Source organism: Balaenoptera ricei, chromosome 9 (genome assembly GCF_028023285.1).
Source record: "Balaenoptera ricei isolate mBalRic1 chromosome 9, mBalRic1.hap2, whole genome shotgun sequence".
NCBI classification, from domain to species: Eukaryota; Metazoa; Chordata; class Mammalia; order Artiodactyla; family Balaenopteridae; genus Balaenoptera; species Balaenoptera ricei.
Window position 1 is genome coordinate 51,903,607 of NC_082647.1, and position 27,980 is coordinate 51,931,586.

Sequence of the window (27,980 nt, forward strand, 5' to 3'; positions counted from 1 at the left end):
ATTTTAGATAATTTTAATAATGCAGCTCGAGACCCTACTGGATGGGAAGAAATGTATTTGTCTCTTTGGATTATTTTACTCAATCGTTGCAACTGTCCTCCAACACAGATATTGATATTCCTGTTTTCTCCGTGAGGAAGCTGAGTCAGACCAACTGAGTTATCTGCCCAAGGACACATAGCTAGTCTATTAAGTGGCAGAGACAAGAAACCAAAGCTCATTCTGTTTGACTCCAGAGCCCACACTTTCCTTTATACCCTACTAACCAAAACAAAAAAGCTAACAATCACTTTTCCAGTAATTATAATATCCTCCCACCCTCTTCTTCCTTCACTTTACCAAACCTTTTATGACAGCTTCCAACCACAGAATGCCCGGTTATAACTTTGGGTCTCACCTGCTTTACTTCTCTAACGGGCAAGGGAAGCAAATCAACAGAGAAGTGGTCAAAAGGAATTAAGTAGGAAGAAGAAAGAAGTGAAAGAAAGGACTGAATAGTTAACTCCTAAATAACTATCAGCTAATTATATGTTGCTCCTTGATTTCCTTTCTAAAAAATCTCTGTTAGCAGAATTTGCTGGTTTTAGATCCATGGCAGTAAATGCACATTAATTATTATAATTCTTTCACCTTCAGTTAAGTCAAAAGAGAGTGGGCTGCCCAAAAGCTGTGGGTTTACAACCGAAGTGGTCTTGGAGCCTTTTCAGTGTCAGCTGGCTGTGTTGGCATTGCCTTTCGTCCATGGGACGCACTGGCCTAAGTTGGCTCTGAGTCCTTGGTTCCAGATTGGAAGCAACAGTCAAGCAGCCTCCCACCTCAGGCACGTCCACACATTTATGACGCATCACCACGGGTCTTTCCCTTCCAACGTTGCCTGGGACAGGGAGCTTGCCACCTCTCAGTACTGCTTCGTGGCATTAGAATCTATAATTCTAGACAAATTAGATCTTGCCGTAGGGGCGTTTGGGGAGCTCTCCAAGATCTCCCCTGAGGGGTTAGGAAGAGTAATTTTTTCATCACTGTTATCACTTCCTCCTGGGATTAAAAAAAAATGACTAAGGTTACTCCTTGGCTAACGTATCATGGCTCCGTGGGAGTTCTAGTTTCATGAGGGTAGCTAATCTCACCCACTTTGTCAGCTTTCCACGGGAGTGTTTCTCTCCCTAAGCCAAAAATCTGGTTGGGATTAGAGCCGAGTATGTGATCTTCCCCCAGCCCTTTGCATTTAGTAGCATCTATTGCCATGTCCTCCTTGGATAAAGGGAGAACACGTGATTCATTCAAACAGCCAGTGCTTATAACACCATAGCAACTGGAGCAGTGCAATGAATGAAACTCTAGGACTGAATACCATAGAAACTTTTTTTTGATGAGTTATTTGAAATTGATTGATTTGGTTTTCACAGAGCTTTTATTTTTGAGGTTACATCATAAAGAGTAAGAGGAATATGCTTGGGGCCTCACTTTTTTCTGACTTAGAACGGGTTGGTCATTCAGCCGTTCATTCGTCAGTTGGTCATCTTTTATATTTAGGATCTCTCACTTTAATTTGCATGTAATGTTGCTTTATGCACATAAACACTTATTTTCCCTCTGTGCCACAGAAGATGGAGAATTTAATAAGTTCATTCCCGCTTTAGCCTGAGTCTAGTTATAAGGCCAAGTTTAATTTTCAGGAACCATTTTCTTATTCAATCCACTTTCCCATCCTTCTATCAAAGAAAGGTGTTCGGTCACAGGACTGGCTCAGCTTTTCCCTCTGTGTTGTCCACCTTCGCAGTCCATGTCCATCCCACATCACACACTGTCCCAAGACTGTCTTTTAGTTTCTGAAGGTGCCACAGAGGTACAGGGACCTTGGAAGTTCTTACTTCATGGCTCTTAGGGAACACAGCCATATCCAGGAGTCTCTTGGATGCTAAATGTAGCGACCACGCTGTATTTCCAGTCACTTTGCTGGAAAGTACAAGTTCACCATTTAAAACTTCAAGATTTATATAATTTATTTAATTTGAGGAATGTTCACATATAACCGATGAAGATAATCTGTGCAAAAACCTCCTTTTTTTTTTTTTTTTAGTCATTAGAGAGTGCTTGGGTTTTTTTGTTTTTTTTAAGATAGTAGTCTTCTTTTTAAAATTTATTTATTTATTTATTTATTTTTGGCTGTGTTGGGTCTTCGTTTCTGTGCGAGGGCTTCCTTCTAGTTGCGGCAAGCGGGGGCCACTCTTCATTGCGGTGCGCGGGCCTCTCACTATTGCAGCCTCTCTTGTTGCGGAGCACAGGCTCCAGACGCGCAGGCTCAGTAGTTGTGGCTCACGGGCCCAGCTGCTCCGCGGCATGTGGGATCCTCCCAGACCAGGGCTCGAACCCGTGTCCCCTGCATTGGCAGGCAGACTCTCAACCACTACGCCACCAGGGAAGCCCAACCTACTTGTTTTTAAAGCTCCAGATTAAAGTCATTTTTAGGTTGTTCTATTCATTCCATCTGGAGGAGATAAGTCTGATGTTAAGTTTATTGGCCATCTTCCTTAATGCTAGTTTTTCTCACATACTTTGGAATTACAGTTTAGGGCGCCATCTTGAGCTTGCTTTCCCTGTGTCCTTTCTCTGCACTCACCTGTGATTTTCTATTACCTACTTCCTACCTCTGATGACCCCAGCCCAGAGCCAAGTCTGATATTTGCAGCTGGCGCCTCTGTTCCACATCAACCAGGAGTATATAAGAGCCACCACCAGGCCAGCATGCAGCATGGCCAGGTCCTGGTTGTGAGACTGTCTGCGTCCTACCATCTCTCTGGATAGGCAGATTTTTAAAGCCTCCTTTCATCATGGTGTGGGGCTTCCCCCTCCACATTCTCTGATTTCCAACAATAAGCTAGCTCAGGTCCCAGCCTTTTCCTGGGGATGTTTGTAGCTTCATTAGCCCACTGAAGTAGGACTCCTGGACGCCTCTGTCTGCAGTATCCTTTGCATTTCTATTTTGTGTCTTATCCATGAGATATTGAATCTTGTTTTGTTTTGTTTTTTTCCAAATCACACAGACATATCCAAAAAAAAAAAAACCCTACATGTTTATATTTTTATATATTTTTTGTTTGGAGCTCGTGAGGTGACAGGGAAGGGGCACTAAATGCATAAACTTGCAGTACAACCTTGGCTGAAAGACTTGGTCTTCTGGAGTCATTTTCGTTTAAATTCTCATCCACCATTGCCAGGTGACATTGGTTCTCTGTACTGTAGCCACACTGGCTTTCTTTCAGTTCCTCCCACTGAATTTGCCCTTGTCCTTGTTTCTTGAACTGAACTTGAACTTGTTTTTCCTATCCCAGAGCCGCCTCATGTAAATCTCAAGAAGCCCTCATTTATGTGTGGATACTCCCCTTTCCAAATATCTGTGTTAGAAGAGCTTGCTTCCTTAATGGACAAAATGATGAGACCTGGGTGTTAAGTGTGATCTGTGTTTTTCATTTCTACAAATTGAACCTAAGACAAAGTTTACAACTTACAGCCTTGAAAACCCAAGGAGAAGGGTGCTGTCATCTTTTAACTTAAATACTAGGGCTTTTGAAATTTTAAATATACTATGCCTCATTTTGTCAATGTGGAAACAGCCTTTAAATATAATTTTATCAAGATAATTTTAGGAGGAAGGTATGCCTAGTGATTAGAACTTGAACTCTCCAACCTTGGTTCCACTCAATAATTAATTCTGTAACTTTAAACTCTCTAAGCCTCAGTTTTCTCATCAATAAAATTGGAATAATAATAGTTCTTTTCTCATACGATTATTGTGAGGATTAGAACTAAAGCATTTAATGTAGGGTCAGACTCATAGTAGGTGCTGAGTTAATATTAACGTTTATTTTTATTATTATAGTTAATATTAATTTGAATTTCATTCCTATATGTGGAAAACCTAAATTTTCATAGTGAGTAGTTCTACTTTTTGCCCCCAGAAACTTTTGCAGGCATCATACGTGTACCTACCCATACCTCATTAGTGTTGTACAGAGGTCCACAAAACTATACAATGTATATATGAATGTATACTTTAAAATAAAATGTATCTTACTTTATACATATTAACAAAGTACTTTTAGGGAAGAATGTAACAGAATGTTTAATATATGAGCTACATTTGATATCTTGAACATACAACATAACCTGTACCTAAAGCAAGTGGGAAAAGTGTTAAATTCGTTTATTTATTTGTTTGTTTGTTTATTTGGTTGTGTGAGATCTTACTTACGGCTTGCATCTCCTTAGTTGTGGCACGTGGGCTCCTTAGTTGCGGCACATGGGCTCCTTAGTTGTGACATACAAACTCTTAGTTGCAGAATGCATGTGGGATCTAGTTCCCTGACCAGGGATTGAACCCAGACCCCCTGCACTGGGGGTGCAGAGTCTTATCCACTGCACCACCAGGGGAGTCCCAGGCGTTAAATTATTATCCCATTCTGTTCTGCTGGGTTTTGTCCTTGCATGAGTGTCCTTGTATGTCCTTTCCCCATGCATTCACCTATCTATTGGTAGTAGCTGCTTAGAGCATTGTGTTGAGAAGGATTCTGCAGTTGAGTCTGGGTTCAGTGGGAAAGAGTGCCATGTTTTCAGTAATGGCTCATGGGCATACACAGGGTGAGTGGCAGCATGGGTGCCACATTTGTCACCCCTTAGTGATATTAGAGGGCTGAAATCAAGAGAAAGCTGCTAAAGTCTTTATATTCTGCTGTTGGAGAAGCTTCTGGCAAGTGAAGTTCACCTCAGTTCTCCATCTTCTGCTTCCTTTGCAGGGATGTCGTGAGAGAAAATTTAGTATTTTCACTGGCTAAAAGCCGTTGAAGCTCATTGGAGAAAGGTCCTCTGTAAATTTAAGAAACAATTACTGATGAGCTCCCTTTACTTTGGCGAATTCTGGAGCCAGAAGTGAGATGTCCTTGTTTCAAGAACTCTGATTCTCTGCACAAGAAGTAGATCTCTTTGAAATAGACCATCCTTTAGATATAGCACCTTTACTGGATAGGAATCTATTCTCCTTGCAGGAAATCTCCAACTAAAGGAACCCAGCTTACACAGAGAATAGGTTGTTGGTCCCTTCTGACTGTCTTTATCACACCCTATTCCTTGTAGTGTTCTAAGTCAGTCTTTGCTTCACTGTTCTTCCCCACCCCAGGCTTTGGCTCAGCTATCCCCTTTAGCTAGATTAAATCATGAAACTGTTCTGCCCTTTTGAATTTTGCGATTTTCTTGAAAAGAATCTTCATTTATTGCTTTAGCCCTTTAAAAATAATTTTTATGAAAAATAATATATGCTCTCTGTAGATCATTTCCAACATATATGCAGTCTATGTGAATTGCAATACTTTAGTTTTAAGTGGCTGCTTGATAGGTCAAATAAAGTGAAGTTGAGAATGACCGTTGGTTGTGGAGGTCATTGGTGACATTGCCAAGTTGCTTCCTTGGAGTGGTGGGCATGAAAGTCTGGTTTAAGTCCGTTCATGAGAAAATAGGAACAGAGGAAGAGGGTACCCCAGTTCTGCCAGGCACCAGACAGGAGTTGAGAGAGGCCTTCACAAATGTTCTGTTTGGGAACCTTCAGTTTGGCTAATGCCATGCCTAACACAGCCCTGTTCTCTCCTCTCTTTTGATTAATTCATTGGTTTGAAAGAGTGTGTGGTTCTTTGAGTCCTGGGTCCTATTTACACATCTTTTGAGCTCTCACAGCACTGGCACGGGGCTTTGCACATGGCAGATGCAAATTACCGGGCTGAATTTACTGCACACCAGCAGCAAATATCCCTCTGTCGAGGGCAGGTTGAAATGCATGAGCAGGTACATGTGGGGAATGGGAGCAAAAAGCCACAAATTCCCCAGCTCCCTCACTCTGGTGACAGACATATGAGGATTTCAAAAAATGAACAAAGACCTCTCCATTGAGTTTTCCCTGGCAAATGATGAAATCCCTAAATACTTTCTAAACCTGGGGTCTCCAGACAAACTGCTCTGTTGGAAAGTATGGAACAGAAGTAAAGAGTGTCTTTGTTTTAACTGACCTGTATTCACACTGGCTCTGCTTTTTGCTAGCAGGATGACCTTGCCATTTTACAGAAAACCTCTGAGTCTTGGTTCTTCAGCTGTGAAATGTAGATAATTTTGCTTCCTTTTGAAAACTAAATGAAATAATAAATACAGAGTACCTAAGCTGCACATGGTAGACATTCGATAAGTGTGGATTAAATGAATGAATGAATAAACATGCGGTTGCTAGGTAGAAAGCTAGCTTTGTGCAATTCACAAAGCTCTATACATATATTAAGTAGGTTAAGGGATGTCTAAGTGGGAGAGAGAATTGCTATTTCAAAACCTGTAAAATATGAGTAATTTCCTCTTGTCTTTTTCCCACTGCCCCTTACATTTCCTTCCTAGAACTTTCAAAGTAACACATTTCAGAAGCCAGATTGTGCTAGAGATGAATGAATAGGTTTTGTCTTTTTTGAAAGAGTTCTGTATGCCCTAATTTTTATTTCTTCAACCAATATCCATTGAGAACCTATTACTAAGAGACCATGAGCAGGGGGATGTGAAGCTACTAAGGATAGGACAGCTGAACACATCACTAAAAATAAGAAATCAACTCTGATTGGGAAGACTGTGGGTTGTAAAGAGAGCATGGCTTCCGTTTTTTTTTTAATTTGCTGTGTAAGTCAGAAATCTGGAACTGAATCCTTCCAAAATAATTAACAAGTGCTTCTCTCATTATTGCAGGGGATTTGAAATGGAGAGATCTATTGCTATGTAAGTCTCCATACAATTATGCAATTTATTCTTGTCACCCTCTTGTCCCTGGGGCCATCAGAGGTGGCCTTTGAGCTCTCCCAGGGTCACCTGATGAGAATTTATTTATGCAGGCTCTTAGATTATGCTGTACTCCAGGGAGCCCAGGGTGGCTGGGCTTGCTGCCAGAACCCGTAAGACACAGGAGTTGAATGGGAGAGAATTTGCCAAGAAGAGTGAATTAAAGCTATAATGTTCAGGTGTTTATAATTTCAGCTCTCTGGGTATTGAAAATATGTAGTTCCATTTATTTCTTTTAATTCACTGTGTCTTTAGACACTGAGATTTACCAGCTGCCTTTTGTAAGTATGGGCTGAATAAACACCACAAGAAAGACCCGTCAAGGAAGAGTGGCTTGGGAATGGCGTGACTGTGTCACATGGCTCTATGATGGTCACAGGAAATAAAAGGCAACGAGCATGAAGTTGCTTGAGAGCCAGATAGCCTGAGTTTAAATCTTGGGCTGTTTATAAGCTGTTTGACCTTGGGCAAGGTCCTTAATCCCCCTGTGCCTTGTGTCACGTAAGGTTGTGACAGTTGCTTCAGTTAGAAGAGAGCCAGCACGTAGTGTTATGTAAGTGTTTGGCACATAAACCATTCACCTTCCAGAAGCAGGAGTCCCAGGAGCCCTCAAGCAGTACCACATGGTGACTGCTTCCCTGTTTCATCCTTTCAGCTGTGAGGCTGGTGGCACTACGCAGAGGCAGACGGCTTGGCGTCTGTCTAGGCTGCTCTGAAAAGAGTCAGCAAGGGACTCTAGAAGTTAACAAGCATCTGATAGCACCTTTATAGCTCGTGAGATCCTTTCCTACTCTCCTTTGGAGTCTCAAAACAATCCAACGAGGTCTGTATTTTTTCTATGCTTTAGAAAGAAAACAGGGCCCAATTAACTGCCGGTTTAGAGTCGCACAGCTAAGAAGTGGTAGAGGGTCAAGCAGCCATCTATTTGAAGAACACTAGGTTTCTTTAGATTCTAGAAAGCTTCTTTAGAAGTTAATTCAAGTTCCATGTGCCCTATGTACAAATGATTGTTGTTTAAACAAACCTCCAGAAGCCAACACTCTGCGAATGCAGGGGCAAGAGTAACACAGATGAGGGAAGCAGCCATAAGGATCCCCCAGGTCTGTTTGTCCAGAGCTGTTATTTTTCTGGTGGCTCCAACAGAGAAAAATAATTAACTATATAGTTCCATCTTAGTTTTTCAGATCCCCCCCTTTCTGAGCCTTTTACTTCTCCTTACTGCCTACCTTTTGGTCACACCTATGGTTGTGACATTATGCACTGAAAGTAGGAAGGGCGAAGACCCAACACTCAATTCTCAATATATTTCTACTCTGAGTAAGTCTTGTAAAGAAAAAAACAAACATTTGATACAGGAAGAAATGAAAACTTCAGCTAAAATGATGTATTTGAATTGTCAGGGTGTCCTTGTCACTTTGCATGTCTACAAATGACAGCTGCCTTCCACACTCTGAAGAGCACAAGAAACCAAACTCTTAAAACACTTCTGGAAGTTACTGAACCATCCAAACTGTTCTGCAGTTCCAGAATAACACACATAGCAAATATATTTTGGTGGGTTTTAGAAACACTAGTTTGATAGAAACTACATGGATACCTTAAGAGAATCAGTGTATTTATTCACGGTTGGCATTGGCCATAGTGGAGGATACAGGAAGGCAGAACCGATTGAGATGCTTTTGTTGAGAGCACAGCTTACTAGCTTTGCAGCTATTAGATGTTTTTCTAGGAGCTATAGATGCAAATGTGAACCAAAGTGACTCAACAGTTCTTTCCCAGGGAGGGGAAAGTCTGAGTCTACTTCAGTGATGTGATGCTATTAAAATATTGATACTAAAGGCCGAGAAGTGACAGTGTAAGTAGGACAGAGGCAAAACGGGAGACTTCCCTGGAATAATCTGACATCTCTCTAAGGTCCTCTACACCCTGGCCCTACCATCGAGTCCAGCTGTGTCTCCCTCTGCATCTCTACACAAGCTCCCACCACAACCAAAATCACCTCCTCTCTATTCTCACTCCAGATGAGTCACTTTCCTGGCAGTCTCTGGCCTAGTGGTCCCTCTTGCCCTGTGTAGTAGGCTGAATGGTCCCCCCACCCCCAAAGATATGTCTACATCCTAGTCCTAGGAACCTGTGAAGGTTACCTTATTTGGTAAAAGATGTAATTAATTTAAGAATCTTGAGATGAGGAGAACATCCTGGATTATCCGGGTCAGCCCCAAGTTCAGTGACCGGTGTTCTTATAAGAAACACACAGAGAGAAGACAGACATGGAGAAGAAGGTGATGTGTGTGAAGACGGAGGCAGAGATCTGGGTGATGGGAATACAAGCCAAGGAACGCCAAGGCCACCAGAAACCGGAAGGGGCGAGGAACGCTATTGTAGACTGAATGTTTGTGTCTGTGCCCGCCCCACCCCAGTTCATATGTTGAAGCCCTGACCCCCAATGCAATGAATTTAGAGGTGAGGCCTCTGTGGGGTAGTTAAGTTTAGATGAGGTCATGAGGGTGGTGCCTTCATCCTGGGATTAATGCCCTTATGAGAAGAGGACAGACGACAGAGCTTCTTGCTCTTAGGCGTGGAGGAAGAGCAGACAGCGAGAAGGCAGCTGTTTACAGGTCAGGGAGCGAGTTCTCATCAGGAACTGAATCTACCAGCACCTTTATCTTGGACTACCCTCCCAGTCTGTGGTATTTTGTTACAGCAACCCAAGTTAAGACAAACACATTCTCCCTTAGAGTCTCTGGAGGGAGCATCGGCCTGCTAACGCCTTAATTTTGGACTTCTGGCCTCCAGAGCTGTTAGAGGATAAATTTCTGTTGCTTTAAGTCACCAACGTTGTGGTAATTTGTCAGGGTAGCCTCAGAAACCCTGCTTCTCACGCTGTGTCAGTTTTTCTTCATATCCCAGCTCAAGTCATTTCGCTAAGGTGGATCCAGACCTATGTGAGGTTGTGCCTACCCCGGAACAGGAGTCTGTAGCAGGTTTTTGTGAGACTCCCATTTGGCATTTACAAGTTTTCAACCGAGTGGTGTCTCTATTTTTAATGTACGTTAACTTTTTGAAGGCCAACATTTGGTTTCACATCTTTGCATCTCCAGTACCTACCTGGTGCTAAGCCTTAGACCTTTGAGTTAGAGACTACCCCGTTAAATAGAAGCTCAGTTATAACTAGAATATAACCTACATAACACAAAAGCCGTTCCTTTTTTGATTCATGAGGCTCTCCGGGATCTTAACCTGTTGCTAGGTTCTCATGATGAGAACCAGTTATTCTTATAGAGAGGTGAAAGAAAGTCACTGATGATTTGGATCAAGGATAAGGACGTTCATTGTGCTAAACTTCTGCCACCTTCTCCTATGATTTTTAAATCATATATGCATTAATTAGCCAGAATGTACCTCTACTTGAATTGTAAATTTCAATTAGCTCTGAAAAAATAGCTTTGAGAGCACTGTGAGAGAGAGTACTGTCATCAGCTAGCACCATCCAGCAAGGGGGTGGGGTGGGTTTTCTTGAGGAGCTGTGGTTGCTCTGTGCTTGGACTACAAAAGTGTTATATCTGAGTACAGAGAGTCAGTGATTCTCACCAGGGCTCAGACGCCAGAGGGCAGAGCTCTATGATATGCCAAAAAAGGTATGATTTTTTAAAATTTAAAGGTAGTAAAGATGAAACACTGAACAGTGCTGGAAGGTATACAACCAAGCGGAAGTCTCCCCACCGTCGTGCCTCTGGTCTAGTCCCACTCACATAAGAGTCCGTATTAGAGATTTTCCCTGTTATCCCATGGTGTGTGTCCATGTGGTGAGTTAGCCCAGGATCTCTTACACAAGGCCGTCTGCCACTATGGAAACATGGTAATTCTTAGGAAGGGGTAGTGGAAAGGGTACTGAGTTGGGGTCAAAGGACTGGGTTCTGGTCCTCAGAAGTCCTTCACTCCTTGTTGTGGCCCTACTAAGATCGTTTCTCTTAGATTCCTCATCTCTAAAATGAAAGAGCTGGGTAACTTCCACATTCTCTCTCAAACTCTGGTGTTTAAAAGAAATATTTCATGACTCTATGGGATAAAACAAATCATTACTGTATTCCCTGGAAAAAAAACTCAGAAGAGACTCTTGAGTCCCTTGGGTGGAGAGAGCTGTCCTGTCATCATTGGCTAACACACATGCATGCTAAGTGCCAGAACGTGCTGTCAGAGGCAGACTCCGCTTGGGGAGAAAGTAGTCCTGGGGAAGGGGAGTAAGTGGCCTTGGATGGACTCTAATACACTTGTAGGTCGTCTTGTCCAGAGTTGATGTTGAACAGAGAAGTTCTGTGTGTGGTCTCCAGTCCACAGATGGGGTCCACCACTCAATAGTTTGTGATCCTGGGCAAACTACTTTGGAGCTTCATTTTCCTCGTCTGTAAAATGAGAATAATAATACCGTCATTACAGAATCATTGTGAGGCACATAGAAGTTATCCACCAAATAGTAGTTGTTACTTGTATCACTATAATCACTACCACAGTAGCAACTATAAAAACATTGCCACCACGCTGGTGGGCTGCATGCCCAGAGCAGAATGACATCTATGGGGTTGGGTGTCTCCATCTTTAACAGTAGCTACAGCTCTTAAGAGGCTCTTATTTACAGAGCAGAGCATTACAGAGAGAAAAGTGCATAAAAGATGCAGTCCATATAGTCTTGAAGGTCTTATATACAATTGGGGGATATTTAACAAATACTAATAACCCACAGATTTATTTGAGGATCTTAAAAAGTACCAATGTAATTATACCCATAAATGCTAAGTGAGTGATAAACAGGATAGAAATCATTATATTTTTAATATTTATATTAAAGTTTTTTGTTAATACTCTTTTAATTATGAATCCACCTGTGGTCAACCCAATTGGAAAGCATTTTTCTCTTATTTGGTACCCAAGATAGGAATGGCCTCAGGTGGAGTCACCGACAGACCTTGATAACTCACATGCTTTTTCTCCCCGTTGTCAGTGTCTACTGCTGCCAATGACTCTCCTTTTCTTATCCTCGCCTCCAGTGTTTTCTCAAGGGTTTACCCCCAAAGACCAATTACATATTCTCTATTATCTAAGTTATTAAGTCTCCAGGGTTTTGGTCTGGGACTACCCAAGTAATTAAGACTTAAGACATTTGGGGGCCTCAGTCATCTGAGTGTTCACCTTTCCACGCCGGTGTGGGTTGGTGAACTGCGGCTGTGTGTGTGAAGGGAGAGGCAAGACAGTGGCTGTTGGCAGGTCACGTGCTGCTCCCCACGGAGCTTTCAGAGTCTGAGCAGGCTCTTCACGGCTCAGTCTTCCTTTTTCTTCCTTCATCTTCTCACTTAGATCCTAAGGTCAGGGATTGAACCTGAAGTTAACTAGACTGAAGTTAATACTACTCATTTTTAATTTGTTTTTTGGAAGACTTTATCAGCCAATATTTTCTTTTCTTTTATTTCATTTTATTTATTTTTATTATGGTAACACTTAACATGAGCTCTACTATCTTAACAAATTTTTAAGTGCACAATACAATAGTATTGTTAACTGTTGGCACAATGTCATAAGCAAATCTCTAGAACTTACCTCGCATAACTGAGACTTTATACCCAGTTAATAGACATGAGGTTATGATATAAGATTTAGAAGGGATCTCAAGCTCATTTATCCTGACGTCCTTCCTAGTCTAGGAATCCCTCTGCAGCACCTATGCCAGCCTCTGACAGAGCTCCCCAGTGACTAGGGAACGTACTCTTTCACAGCCCTTGTCGTTTCTGTTATTTTTCATAGCACTAAGACCATCATCCTTTATGCAGAGTTGGAATCCAGGGCCTTATAATTCTCACCCATTGGCCCTGGTTTTACCCTCAGAGCCTACTGAGTCAAATTCCAGTTCTTCAAGGCAGGCTGGTCTCCTAGAGTGTGGCTGCTTGTAGTGGTTCTGTGGTCCAGCAAAAGCAGCGGCCTCACCTGTGCAGGTGCAGGAGCTCAGGCCTCGCCCCAGCCCTACGAACCTGAACTCTGTGTTTTGACAAGATCTTCAGTGATTGGTACGTTACAGTTGAGAAGCACTGCGTTAGATTGCATATCCACCCCACCCCAACTCTATTCTTTTAATTTTTCTTTCTATCAGGTTTGTTGGTGTTCAAAAACTCTTAGTTGAGGAAGAAACAATTGACAAGAAGCAACAACTCCAAGTGTCAGTGATTGAAATATAAGTCCAGAATTGGTCTGACATCAGTTAAAGCTATCGTTATATTAACTGGAAATCTGTTGGCAAGCATTTCCATGTGTTCATAATACAGTCATAAAAGATGATATCGATGATCCTGAGGCTTTAGAAGATTACACATGCCTTTAAAGTCATGTTAAATTGTATTCCACGTGATTTAATGCTGGGGATTGCCTTGTGATTTTTAAAAACCTGATAAACAGACTAAATAAATAATCAGAACAACCCACTTTCCAGTCATGGCAGACAGAGGCAACCACAAAGCTTCCTTTCACAACACTTTTCAGCTGCAGGAAGAATTTAAAGTTTTAAATCGTTTTCTATTTCTGACATCACTGCAAGGGCCGTGACTGAGAACCCAGCATTTGAAAGGTGCAGAGGAGATGTATGCTGTGGAAACAGCTGTGCTGGAGGGAAGTGCTTTCAATTTGTGCACTCAGCAATATGGAAATGAACTTTGCCAGCTCATGAGCATGAATAAATCCTTAGTTGCCTTTCCCACCACAAAGCAGCTTTCTATATTTGGCACTTTTAGATGTTCAGTGAAACAGACTGAATTTAATGCCAGATGACAGTGCCAGACTGTCTTCCGTTAAACTCAAGCAAAGACCTTAAGAAGCCGCTTCCCCCTACCCTGTCATATTTCTCTCTCCACCTGATATTCATGGGGAGCTTTAAGCCTGACGCCCCCAGGGCAGATATCAGCCCAGCTGTGTTGGGCTAAGTCAGCAGGGCCTGATCTCCCCTGGGCCCAGGTCCACCTGCACTGTGTTTCTCAGGGTGCTCGTCCTCCTCCTGGGTCACTGGTATGTGAAGCACAGTAGAAACCACTTCCTGCCACCCGGTGCCTTTAGCCAAGAGAAAGCGGCATCTCTGCTTTTTTCTGTCCTGAGTACCAGTTCACTCCAATCCAGCACATATTATTAAAGTCTCTGACCCCAAGGGCTCTGTGAGGCCCTTTTTATAGCCTCATTCGTTCAGCAAATATTTATTTAGGGCCACTATGTCACAGGTAGTGAGGTGATAAGAAATAAGCCCCAGTCTCTGTCCTCATGGTACCCACATTCTAGCTAGGGAGACAGAGAGTGCAAGTGATGTCTGCAAGTGCTGAAGAGGGAGAGAATTTCTGCCCCGAGGAGGAGGTGGTGTGGGGCTAAGTGAGAATTCACCAGGCTGAGAAGTAGGTGGGGCAGATGTTCCAGATGTAAGACAGCGAATGAGCAAAGACTTGGCAGCATTAAAATGCACAGGCTGATTTCCTGCCCCAGTTCAGGGGAATGCAGGATGGGAGACGTGGCAGCTCTGCTCAGGATCCCAGCCTTGCTTCTCTCTGTCTATAGGGCAGGGCTTCTTGACTCCTTCACATAGCTTCGGCTCTTGGACTTACCCACCACCGTCCCCCTGCCCCATGGCATTACTCTTTGTTCATCATCAGAATGTACATATTTAAATTACAGTAGAATATACAATGTGCTATAATATGTAGCAGAATGATTGAAAATATCGATTTTGTAGTCAGGTGACTTTATAGCATGGGGAAAGTTACCTATTCTCTCTTCCTTGGTTTCCACATTCCAAAAATACTGGTTTCCAGGAAGACTGAGAGGGGATGAAAGTTAAGGGAGGAATATTTTTAGGGAAGTGAAACTATTTTGTATGTTATTGAAATGGTGGATATATGACATTATGCATTTGGCAAAACTTATAGAACTGTATACCACAAAGAATGACTCCCTAGTGTAAACTATGGACTTTAGTTAATAATGATGTATCATATTGGTTCATCTATTTTTTAAAAAATGTGCCACATCAGTGCAAGATGTTAATAACAGAGAAAACTGTGTGTGGGGAGAGAGGAAGTGTATGGAACTTTTTGTAATTTCAATTTTCCTATAAACCTAAAACTGCTCTAAAAATAGTCTATTATTTTTTAAAATGTAAAAAAAAATGAAGGTGCAATAAAGACATTTAAAAAAAGATACTAATAAATCCAACCTTGCAAGATTGTGAAAAGATTAAGCGCAACAATGTACACATGGTGTTTAGAACACTTCCTGATAGATAATAAGTAATAACATTATTAATAATGTTAGCTATTGTAATTGCTTCATTAGTTTGGTCAACATATTTATTCATATCTACCATGGACCATTTTTTCCCTTCCAGTTTTATTGAGATATAATTGACATACAGCACTGTGTAAGTTTAAGGTGTACAGCATAATGATTTGACTTATATACGTCATGAAATGATCATAACAATAAGTTTAGTGAACATCTGTCATCTCAGATTCAAAATTAGAGAAATAGAAAAAAATTTTTTCTTCCATGTGATGAGAACTCTTAGGATTTATTCTTTTTTTTTTAAATTTATTTATTTTGATTATTATTTATTTTTGGCTGTGTTGTGTCTTCGTTGCTACTCGCGGGTTTTCTCTAGTTGCGGCGAGCGGGGGCTCCTCTTCATTGCCGTGCGCAGGCCTCTCACTGCGGTGGCTTCTCTTGTTGCGGAGCACGGGCTCTAGGTGCGCGGGCTTCAGTAGCTGTGGCTCGAAGGCTCTAGAGCGCAGGCTCAGTAGTTATGGTGCACGGGCTTAGTTGCTCCGCGGCATGTGGGATCTTCCCGGATCAGGATTCGAACCCGTGTCCCCTGCACTGGCAGGCAGATTCTCAACCACTGCGCCACCAGGGAAGCCCAGGATTTATTCTTAACCACTTTCATATACTATGCACTATTAAGTAGTGAACAAGACAGAAAAGGTTCCTGCTTTCATGGGGCTAGAAAGTATTCAATCATTTTATCTTTTTGTTTATATTTTTGTATTTATATATTGTTTCAATCTACCCCACTGGATAGTGTTTCCTGAGGCACTATTCTTCTGTGTTTTGAATGGCAGGCTGTCTAAAAATGTGGATACATTTTAATATCTCCTTGTTGACCAACCACTCAGTGCCATTTACTTGGTTTGAGACCTTAATCTATGTTCTTTGTTTGAGACCCCAACAATGAATAAACCCAGGAGAATTCTTTTCTTTCCTACTATATACTCAGTTCTTTGCTGGGGTTCTAAACAACTTAAAAAGATGGCCCCTACAACTGTTTGGGGACAGAAGATCAAAGCACTGGGGATAAAAATGGAAAAAAAATCATAAAATACTGAATTACCTGGTAATGGACAGCAATACTACTATCATTTACAGGAATACATGATTGATGTCGTTTGGGTAACTTAGGAATTTCATGGAAAGAGAAAACTGAACTAAAATCTTGAAGCGTTTGTACGGGTGGAAAAGAACAAGATAAGATTCTGGGAGCTTGGAAAAATACAAGTAAACCACAGCAGTGGAAGTGACAAATATTATGTTGTATTCATTTTTACACTGCATGGAGAGTAGGACCTAGTGAGGTCCCATAAATGATTGTAGAAGTGGAGAGTCTTGGGAAATCAGGTTTGATGAGATCGGTGGGTGGTGACGGGGAAACAGAGAAGGGACATGGAAGATACACATTTTGAAGATGAAACCAACAGGACTGACTTATAATAATCAAGCCCTTACAGTTTCAAAGTGATTTCACTATACTGTGTGCTGGTCTGGCATTCCTTCTCACAGAATTGGTATCAGGATCAGCAGTGGCTCTTAACCCCATCATACCAATGTCCCCTTTTTGTGACCAGTATTTCAGTGAAGGCTTTACTCTCCTCAAATGAAATTCATTATTAATTTAATATAATTGCCCACATAATTTTGAAAATATCAACATAACACTTTACTGTGAATAAAGGAAACTTCAGAGAAGTGGTTAAAGTATACATTATAATATGTAAAAGCCCAGACATGACTATACCAGAGGACATAATGAAGTGGTCAGATACACCTATATGTGGGGTGATGGCTACTAATGCAGACCCATAGAGATGTGTTAATAACTCACATACCGCAAGTGGCACGGGCTTCAGTGACACGATTCTGCAAAATGGTGGGTGACTCTTGCTAAAGTCCCAAACAGGAGGAAGTACAGTCTTATCTCAATTATTCAGTAGTTGCATTCCCAAGAATTCAGAGTGTGTTAAAAACCATGCAAAAATACTTCGGTAAGTACATGAAACAGAGTTAAGTTCTGTGCTTGAATAATTATAAACGGGTTTCACCTATGAAAATGTCTCTTGGCACTTTGGAAAATCTTGCGGATATGGGACAACTTCTTTATTGTGCAAGACTGAGACATTTCAGGACATCTAACATTCCTGGTCCCCAGCCATTAGATGCCAGAGACCAACCCCCAACCCCATCACTGTGACAACTAAAAGTGCCCCCAAGGTTTCACAGCCTGAGAGAAGAGTACCCACTGAGAACCACTGGCTGGATGCTGGCTCTTAGGTTTCAGCCTCATTACTCAAGGACGGTGACAGATAAGGAAGTTGGGAGGGAGAGGATTTGGATGTTGAGCCAGAAAAGGAGTTGGCTACAGTGCTTTCTTCCTCAGTCAAGGAGAGCCTTCACTTTCTTAAATTCTTCAAATCTGGCTCTTCCAACCTTGTAAGAGTTTCAAGTTCTGAGCCCAGAGAGAAGATAAAGTAAGGGAAAAAAGATGATATTTTGTAGTAATAAGTGCAAACCCTGTTTGACTTATTTACCTTAAGAGCCAAGAAACCCAGTCTAATCCCCTGCCCTCCACATTGGCTCATCGGTAGGCATATACTGTGTCTCAAGAGTTCAGGAGAAATCTAGTTCTAACATGAATCCTTGAAACATTTTTGAAGTTTAAGCCTTGTTATCCTTTAAACTATAGGTGTGATCTCATTCCATTTGTTTTTCAGTTTTGTAAAGTATGCAATAACGTCTAATCCCTCTTGGCATTTGCATTTTGCACAATTGAATGTCTTCAGCAGATGTGCACTATGGTCTAGTATTAACACTCTGCCTCTTGCCTTTTGCTTGGGAGTCTTAAACAAATCAAAAGGGCTTGATTTTCTTAGAGTACTTTTTAGAAGATTTCGAGACTTACGTTTTCATTTAACAGTGATAACACACATACACCTTCTTTCACAAGTGTGAATGTGCTGTATTTGATTTGTAAATAGTCATTTAGCCCAAAGATATTGGGCATACTTCAAATGCAAGCCAGTGAATGATATTCCAAGAACATAAATCTGTTTGCAGCCTTATTCCAGGACCAAGTTTATCCATGTGTTAATCAGATGCATACTATTCACAGGATAACAGGTTAGGCACATTGAGGAAATCAGAAGTGAACAGACACTTTAGAGCCTCAAGGAGTCTATTATCCAGTCCAGGGATGATAAAACCTCACATATACAATCATAAGCAGAAGGTGAGGTGAAATACTGATGGAGTCTCTAGGGATGAAATAGTACTTTCCTGTGAAGAAGGCTTCCTGGAGGAGGTGAAAATTTTAACTTGATGATTTTAACGATTTGTTAAAGTCTTGACAAGCAAGACACTTTTTGAGGACTGTTTTTTTTTGAGCTGAAATAAATGTGAGCAGAATTTTTGTGTGTGCGTGGCTTCCTATCCCTTAATATTATGCATTCTCCATTTATTGTCTGGATGTAATTAAGTGACTGAATAATTGGTAATAATTGCTACAAAGAATCTCATTTGACATTTTTACCTTTTTGAAAAAGTCCTCTAATTTAAGAGCTGAATCTAAGCTTTGGTTTTTCCATTGAAGAGTTCAACTTTTACAACTCCAGATTTCAACCAGTGCTATGTTTGAAAACTCCGGGATGTACCTTAAGCCTTGTTGAGAGTAAGGTGCAATCAGGCATAAGGCAGATCTGTCAGGATGGTTATACAAAGCGTTCAGCCACTAAGGTAGGAAAATCGTCTTGCTACCAGGTGTTTTCCATGTATTGAACTTGAGGACAACACAGACACCGCGTCAGAGCACCCAGGACTCGCTGTGGTTCTGTGCCCTCCCTGTTAGGCCATCTGCTTCCTGGGACTTGCGTCTAACTGCTTCTGCTCCCAGGTTATTAAGGTCCATCTCGCAGCCCCTCTGGCCTCTGCCTGTACCACTTACTGCAGGCTGGAGATTTGACTAAGAGCAAGTTATTCAACATGAAATTTGGCCCAGATGACATGTTTGTCTCTTGAGATATCCGCACCCCAGTTTTCGTTGTAGCATTATCTACAATAGCCACAACATGGAAACAATCTAAGTGCCCATTGGATGGGTGAATGGATAAAGAAAATGTAAGATGTATATGTATCCCCTGGAAATGTAAGATTCCATATATGCCATATATATACATATACACAATGGAATATTATTCAGCCATAAAAAAAGAAATCCTGCCTTTTGTGACAACATGGATGGATCTTGAGGATATTATGCTAAGTGAAACAAATCAGACAGGGAAAGATAAATACTGTATGTTCTCACTTATATTCAGAATCTAAAGAAGCCAAACTCATAGGAGAGAGTAGAATGGTGGCTACCAGGGGCAGAAGGTGGGGGAAATGGAGAGATGTTGGTCGAATGGTACAAATTCCCAGCTGTAAGATGAATAAGCTCTGGGGATCTAATGTATAGCATGGTGACTATAATTAACAATGTTATATACTTGAAAGCTGGTAAGAGAGTAGATCTTAAATGTTATCATCACACACAAAAAAATAGTATATTCTGTGAGGGAATAGAGGTGTATCAGATCATCACATTGTACATCTTAAGCTTATGTATGTTATTTGCCAGTAATATCTCAGTACACCTGAGGAGGGGAAAGACATGTTTGTCAAAACTTATTTATCCTGTGTTGGAAATGTTTTCTCTCTGATCTGGATGGTAGGTATAGGTATATAAATTCTTCAAGTTAGTCTTAAGATTTGTGCATTTCATGTATGTTATATCCCAACAAAAAATGTAAAAATAATAATAATAAAAACCACTGAAGTGTTGCCAGTTTCGGTCTATCCGGGGGTAATTTTGCAATGGTATGTGCATTTTCAAGCATTTAAAAAGTAAATTTTTAGTGTTTTTCTTTAGTATTCCTTTTAAAATTCTTTTCTAGTCAATTACTTGAAATAACCCAAATAGCTAACAGTGGAAGATTTATAGTAATAACTACTTGTACATCAAAATTGTAAACAGCTTAGTAGAGGAATAATTGCACCCTCCCCCCACCAAAGTTTGTGAAACAAAAGAAAGGAGGAGAAAACAAAACTTCTGGGGAAAGAGGATGAAAATACTTGTTGCAGAACCACGTTTTTGATGCTTCAAGATTTCCAACATTTAAATACCTAGAATTTGGAGGTAGTGTGACTAAATCATCATTTCGACCAACGTGTTGTGTTTACCAACTTGCATGCAGTCCCACACTTTTCAGCCAATTTTCCCAGCCACCCCTACCCCTCCTGCCTAGCCTCCATCCTGATGTCTGTAGCTTTGGGTTCAAATTCAGACTGAAGTCTAGTGGTGAGTGAAAATTACTGATGATGTCAAATGGAACAAAAATAGAACTTACAGGAAAGTCTTTACCTTTAGCTGTGGTTGTCAAGGTTCAAGCACCAAAAAAGACAGACATTCCCTTCTGAGAGAGAGCTTTTCAAAAACAACAACAAAATATTTGATGCCACTAAATTATAGCATTAAATCTGTAAAGTCAAAGAACTGTACATAAATTAAATTTGAATTTCTTCTCCCCCACACACCCAGCCAATCTCATCATCTTGGATGGATTTACTGATGGGATTGAGTGCTTCTTAACATTACTATTGTTTTTAAAGATAGCCATTGAGCCTGAACTCTTTTGTTGGAACAGGACAGCTGGGAAGTGGTGGAAGGACTGAGGGGAGAGATGAATTACACCCAGGAGCCACCAATTCAGAAAGGATTTTTGCTGAAAAAAAGGAAATGGCCCTTGAAAGGCTGGCACAAGGTAAGAACTGGCCTGGGACGCACCTTCGTTTGCACCTACACTCCCCACTCAGGACCCGGTTCTTAGGCACTTATATTTAATTTGAAGTTGAGCATGGAGACCAAGAGAAGGATGTTTAAATGGAATGTCTTTTTTTTTAAATTTCTTTTTGGCTGCGTTGGGGCTTTGTTGCTTCGCACGGGCTTTCTCTAGTTGCGGCAAGCGAGGGCTACTCTTTGTTGCGGTGCGCGGGCTTCTCATTGCAGTGGCTTCTCTTGTTGCGGAGCACGGGCTCTAGGCTCGCGGGCTTCAGTAGTTGTGGTGCACGGGCTTAGTTGCTCCGCGGCATGTGGGATCTTCCCAGACCAGGGATCAAAACCGTGTCCCCTGCATTGGCAGGCGGATTCTTAACCACTGCACCACCAGGGAAGTCCCGGGAATGTCTTAATGAATTCTTCTTTATTCCCCACAGAGATTCTTCTATCTGGACAAAGGAATCTTGAAATATGCCAAGAACCAAAGTGATGTAAGTCGTCTTGTTAATCCAGTATGCTGTTGAAGAATTCTAAAGGCCTAGTGGTTGTCAGCTCATGGATGAGATTGTGCATATTTGGGAATTACTTTTCCCTCAACTGGAAATCAGGGAGGGGTGGCGGTTCCCTCTCAGGGAACAGAGGTGCCTGCTGCCCACTGTCCCTGCTCTGGGTTCTGGGTGGGCTCAGTTCACCCACCAAGTAGAGGTGCAGGAGCCCCTATCAACACCCTACTGGGTATCCAGGCATGGGTTCTGGTCTTAGGGTTGTGCTGTGGGGTTCTCTGGGTGGGGGAGACCTCTTCACAGTGAGGTAACAGGAACGAAACAGAGAGCATGTCCCTCCCACTGTTATGGGGACTGAGGGGTTTACTGGAGAAGGCCCTTGGTGGAGGTGACGGGAGGTTCCCCTGTGTGTGGACACCAGGCAGACAGCCCTTGAGGACTCGGAATGACTGCTGGTCCTGCCCTCGTAGGGGTTCCTCTCTCACCCAGCACTTCTCTCCTCCCGTCTTCCTCTCTTCGCCTCTCTCACGGTGCTCACCTTTTGGGGTGAATGCAGAAACGTGCCATAGTGCCTGACCCACAGTGGCCTGTATTAGCTTCCTTACTCCTCTTTTTATTTTTATTTTTAAATTTTTTTTTTGGTTTCTTCAGCTTTTAAAGAAATTTTTAAATTAATTTTTATTGGATTATAGTTGATTTATAATGTTGTGTTAGTTTCTGCTGTACAGCAAAGTGAATCAGTTATACATATATCCACTCTTTTTTAGATTCCATTCCCATACAGATCATTACAGAGTATTGAGTAGAGTTCCCTGTGCTATACAGTAGGTTCTTATTAGTCATCTATTTTATATAGTAGTGTGTATATGTCAATCCCAGTCTCCCAATTTATCCCCCCCTTCCCCTTTGGTAACCATATTACTCAGCCATCAAAAAGAATGAAATAATGCGATTTGCAGCTACATGGATGGACCTAGAGATTGTCATATTGAGTGAAGTAAGTCAGACAAAGACAACTATCATATGATATCGCTTATATGTGAAATCTAAAAAATGGTACAAATGAACCTATTTACCAAACAAATGGAGTCACAGATGTAGAAAACAAACTTACTCCTCTTTTTAAGTCACTTCCAAATGAATTTAGACACCGGAAACTATTTCTGCAGGAGGCGGTGAAGTTAACGGGTGAATTCACTGTCATAGGAGTCATGGGGCTAACTTTCTAGTTTCCTCACCTTCCTGCTTCCTCACTTAGCAATGTGCAAACTGCTTGTTACTTAATTAACCCTCTGTAATTCAGTATCCCGTCTGTAAAAGGGGAGATGTTTCCTCCCTCACAGGTTAAATAGGATGATGTGTGTATAGCACTAAGCTCCGTGCTAGTTCACGCTAAGTACTGGAGAAGCGTAGTTATTGTGTTTACAGTTAGTGGGTGTGGAAGGGGGTGGGTAGAGGGAAAGAGTGTTAAAGATGTTCCGATGGTTTTTAACACCGTGGTTCTCAAGGGGCCCCCTTTGTGCCTCTGCAGATAGAGAGAGAGAAGCTGCATGGTTGCATTGATGTCGGGCTCTCGGTGATGTCTGTGAAGAAGTCGTCAAAGTGCATAGATCTGGACACCGAGGAGCACATTTACCACCTGAAGGTGACACTGCTTCCCAGATGCTGTCTCCTGTTGCACAGAGTTCCTTTATGTTGTGAAGGGATTGTCAGTTATAGTACCGTTGGTGATGCCTTTTGAATTTCAAAACATCCAGCCAACATGTAGAAGATCTTCATTATGAAAGTATTTCTAAGGATACATCTATTGATATCTGGATTGGGACAGTTCTTCGTTGTGTAGGACTGTCTCTTACGCTGCTGAACGTTTAGCCTCCTTGTCTCTTATCCCCTAAATCCCCCCCTCCCTTGTGATTGTGACATCAGTGACAAAAAAACAAAAAACAGAAAACTTCATGTTTCCAAATACAAACCCCCTCTACCCCCAGGCAGTACCATCTTTAGTGAAGAACCATTTACCATAGGTTAAAATGTTTCCTGAAGTAAAATATGATCTTTAGTCTGAGAGGCCCCATCTTATAACTTTGACTAATTTTATAGGGATTCCATTAAAATTCTCATACCACAATGATGTCCAAAATTTTTCCTCTAAAGGATGGGTCTCCAAATAGTATCTCTGAAAGCTGCTTAACTACCCTCTTCTGCCCCTTCTCCTGCAGGTGGTATAGATAGTTAAAAGCATGAATCAAGAGCTTTGGAGATACAGATCTGGTTCAGATCTTGACTGCCGCTACTTACTAGCTTTCAGCCTTTGACAAATTATTTAATCTCTGAAAGTCTCAGTTTTCTCACCGCCCTCCCACCCCGACAGTGGGAGTTCCAGTGCTCATCTTGTAGGGCTGCATGTAGAAAACTTGACGTAATGCCTGACCCACAGTAAGCTCAATACGTTTATGTATTACATATAACTATTAGGTGGTACCCGAGTGTTAGAAATTAATTGAGAAAATGTTGAGTCTTTTCTTACTTGGACAAATTACTTGGAATATTGGGAATGGGGGCTGTGCTTTGGGAAAATAAAAGCATGAGATTATGAACTCCCCATCTTAATGTGTCCCTGTCCTCCCCATAGCTCATCGTGGTACTTGGGCAAATACATGCTTAGCACATACATGGGCTTGATTGCCCCCACGGCAAAGACGTCTCCAGCCCACCCTGTCGATGTGCCGAGGGTGAGAAGCCCTGCTGTGTGCAATTACCTACAGCCACAGGCATAGGGGCTTAGGCTTGGGGAATAGTACGGATTTGACTGTCCTGGGCAGTCAGTTAACAACATCTGGGAAATGAAGTACATTTCAAGAACATAATTTAAAGGCGACAAATAGATGTGAGTCTGTTGGTGTTGCTTCTACCTGTAAACGACACATCCAGTAGCACCTGGAGGGGTTTTAAGTCTTGTGTGTACTTCTTTTTTTTTTTTTTTAACATCTTTATTGGAGTATAATTGCTTTACAATGGTGTGTTAGTTTCTGCTCTATAACAAAGTGAATCAGTTATACATATACATATGTTCCCATATCTCTTCCCTCTTGCGTCTCCCTCCCTCCCACCCTCCCTATCCCACCCCTCTAGGTGGTCACAAAGCATTCAGCTGATCTCCCTGTGCTATGCAGCTGCTTCCCACTAGCTATCTATTTTACATTTGGTAGTGTATATATGTGCATGCCACTCTCTCACTTTGTCCCAGCTTACCCTTCCCCCTCCCCATATCCTCAAGTCCATTCTCTCGTAGGTCTGTGTCTTTATTCCCGTCTTACCCCTAGGTTCTTCATGACCTTTTTTTTTTTCTTAGATTACATATATATGTGTTAGCATACGGTATTTGTTTTTCTCTTTCTGACTTACTTCACTCTGTATGACATAACAAACATAAACGCCAACCGAACACTTGCTAAATGAAGGATGTTGCTGACATTTATTTCCACATCCTTGCTCTCAGTAGCAGCATTAGTAAAGATTTTAACTGGATTGACCTGGATTTTTCTTCTTGGAAGTTAACATCCTTTTGGGGTCTTTTAAATTGCCACTTCATGAGTCTCTGTGTTCTCGTATATAGATATCATTTTTCATTTTGAAAATATTAATATACCATCATACACACACAAATATTGACTATTAAGAAATATCTATGGTGCATAGGTGCTTGTTATATTCTTTTTAGTACTTTTATGTACATTTGAAATACTTTATAATAAAAGTTACTAGATACAAACATTACTCTTCATAGAAATTATACATTGATAGTCACTCCTGGAGAGAATGGCTAAAAGTTTGTGTATGTGTGTTTGAAAAATCCTGGAAATCACTGATAAAACTTTTTCAGATTTTTGTTTTCTAAGAGTGGGAGAAATGTTCTTTTAAGTAACCTTCACATTCATTAACATATATTCCTCAGCAACATATTCTTTGTCCGAGAAGATTAACAAGATTAAATATTTTAGGAAGAATTTACTGGAATTCATTCCAGTTCAGAGAAGATTGATCTGAAAAGTCTGAATTATAAAAGAGTTTTTTTTTAAAATGGTGCTAATATTTTCAGTAGGGTTAGGAGAAACTGGGACAAGAGAACTTGGAACTGCTTTAAGAGATGGATAAATAGAAATTTCAGCTTATTTGTTCTTTAATATTTCCTAATAATAACATAACAATTGGAGTCTTTCATAGAATGCCTAAATGTAGAGTTTATGAAGACCATTTTTACTCTCCATCTCCTTCTCCAGCTTGTTCCATAGACTACAGAAATGTAAATGAAGTCAATAAACTGGTATTTCCACATTTCTACACATGACAGCATGAAGAGGTGCTAGGAGTGACCTCATTAGTGATGACTAATTGTTCCTTAGAGTGATTGACATTCTCGTCTCCTTTCAACCCAACATAATCTAGGTAAAGTCAGAGGAAGTCTTTGATGAGTGGGTATCCAAACTTCGCCACCACAGAATGTATCGTCAGAATGAAATCGCCATGTTTCCGCACGAAGTTAATCACTTTTTCCCAGGATCTACTGTCACAGACTCTGGTTCTGGGGTCTTGGACACCATTTCGAGTAAGAAGGTAATGATTTGCCAATAATGAATCTGAAGGAAGGTGGCTTGTGCGGCGGGAGTCTGCTTTCGGGGGCTGTGTCTGAGGAAGGAAGGGTTTGTAGGGAGGAGCAGGGTAAGCTTGAGCTGGGATTTCATTAGTCTGTGTGGCCACTCAGTCAGAACGAGGGCCAGAAGGGCATCTATTAATGCTGAGAGTGTAACTGGAGAACAGCATGTACGGAGGGATTTAATATCCCTGAAAGCTCCAGCTTTCTCTTGACCGGTTTGACTTCAGTTGGCTTTCTGGTTGTAACATGCAAGAGGTGCACTTACAGTCATACAGAATTGCAAAATCTTTCCCAACATTTGTGTCATTATTTCAGTGTGGTTATCATTTGACAGGAGGAGAAATCAGGGGCCCGTAGCATGGTGTGGCCACGCGGGTAATAGCTGGAGGTCTCAGGGTCTCCAGCGGAGTGCTTTGCTAGAAGCTTCTTCCTTACTATGGGCAGATGGCTTTCATTAGCTACGAGCCCACTTGATTATCCTTTACCCTAAAGTGTTCCCACCGAGCTCTGTTTTCATTTGTAATGTGCTTTTGTCATCTGTGGAACAGCGTAGCAGTATATCAAAGCAGAATTCGTTTCAAACCGGAAGCAATTTATCATTTTCTTGTGGTGGTGAGACTCGAGTTCCATTATGGTTACAGTCTTCAGAGGACATGGAAAAATGCTCTAAAGGTAGAGTGACTCGAAACCTCTGCTTCTTTCTGTCAAAACCTCTGCTCTCAGATTACACTGGTTTGGTATTCAGGCCCCAGATGAATTTGTATCCTCCCCCTTCACTGGTCTACATCCCCTGTCATATTTTGCTTATGAAGTCTGCACTCGTGATCAACAAAAGGCACTTTCCTTTAGAGTTTTATGTCTTCCCCTGGGTGTGCGTGCAGACAGGTTTCCTTTTCTGTTCTTTAAGCACTGATGCCTGATTTCCATATGGCCTACGAAATCACAGAATCCAGGGATGGGGTCTGCACAGTTCGTTATATTTTTTTAAGTGCCAAAAATGCTTCTGATGCACATCCAAGAATTTAAATCACTGTTCCAGAGGTGAGTGGGTGAACCAAATGGAGATCCCCACCAAACAGGTGTTCTCTACCCTGGCTGCACATTAGAATCGCCAAGAGAGCTTTTAAAATGCAGGATACGCATGCCCAGGCCCCTGTCCCAAAGAATCTTTTTAAATTAGTGTGGGATGGGGCCCTGGCATCACTAGTTTTCCCACAGTTCCTCAAGTGATTCTGATAAGGAGCCAGGGTTGAGAACGCTTACCGTATGGAAGCTCTGTGTTCGCAACCCTTAATTAGCTAAGAATCACCCAAGGAACTAAAAAAAATAAGTCACCAGTGGGATTGGGGGTGTTCTAATTTAATTGCCTGGGGATGGGACTTGGACATAGGTGATTTAAAAAATTTCACCAGTTGATTTTTAAAGTGTAGCCACAATTGAGAACCACTATCAGAGAAAGATGCCTGAAAATTGCATTTTTGCCTGTTGAAGGCAGATATTATCACACCTGGAGCCATATAAGTGTTGCCGTCCCAATAAATATGAGCTTCACTGAGTGACATTTTGGGACAGTACTCCCTGAAGTGTTTTCCCTGGACCAGCAGCATTGGCCTGGCCTGGGAACCTATTAGAAATATGAATTCTCAGCTTCAACTCAGATAGACTAAATCAGAAACTTGGGGGTGGAGCCCAGCAATCTGATTTAACAAGTTCTCCAGGTGATTCTGATGATACCAAAGTTTGAGAGCCGCCGTCTTTAGGCTTTTGGACCTTGATTTCTCTGAAGAAACAGCCACCGTCATCCAGTGCACAG

The 27,980-nt window shown here is 41.5% G+C and overlaps 1 protein-coding gene across 5 annotated transcripts in view; it reads left to right on the forward strand.

Annotated features, from left to right (window-relative positions):
* Positions 1-27,980, forward strand: part of OSBPL3 (oxysterol binding protein like 3) — a 205,129-nt gene that overhangs the window by 113,889 nt on the left and 63,260 nt on the right. For all 5 annotated transcript variants that reach the window (XM_059933761.1, XM_059933759.1, XM_059933758.1 and 2 more), the window contains 5 exons: positions 20,880-20,996; positions 21,448-21,501; positions 23,045-23,158; positions 25,960-26,127; positions 26,716-26,839. In XM_059933761.1, the coding sequence (XP_059789744.1) occupies positions 20,880-20,996; positions 21,448-21,501; positions 23,045-23,158; positions 25,960-26,127; positions 26,716-26,839 (577 nt within the window). The remainder of the gene's footprint in view (positions 1-20,879; positions 20,997-21,447; positions 21,502-23,044; positions 23,159-25,959; positions 26,128-26,715; positions 26,840-27,980) is intronic.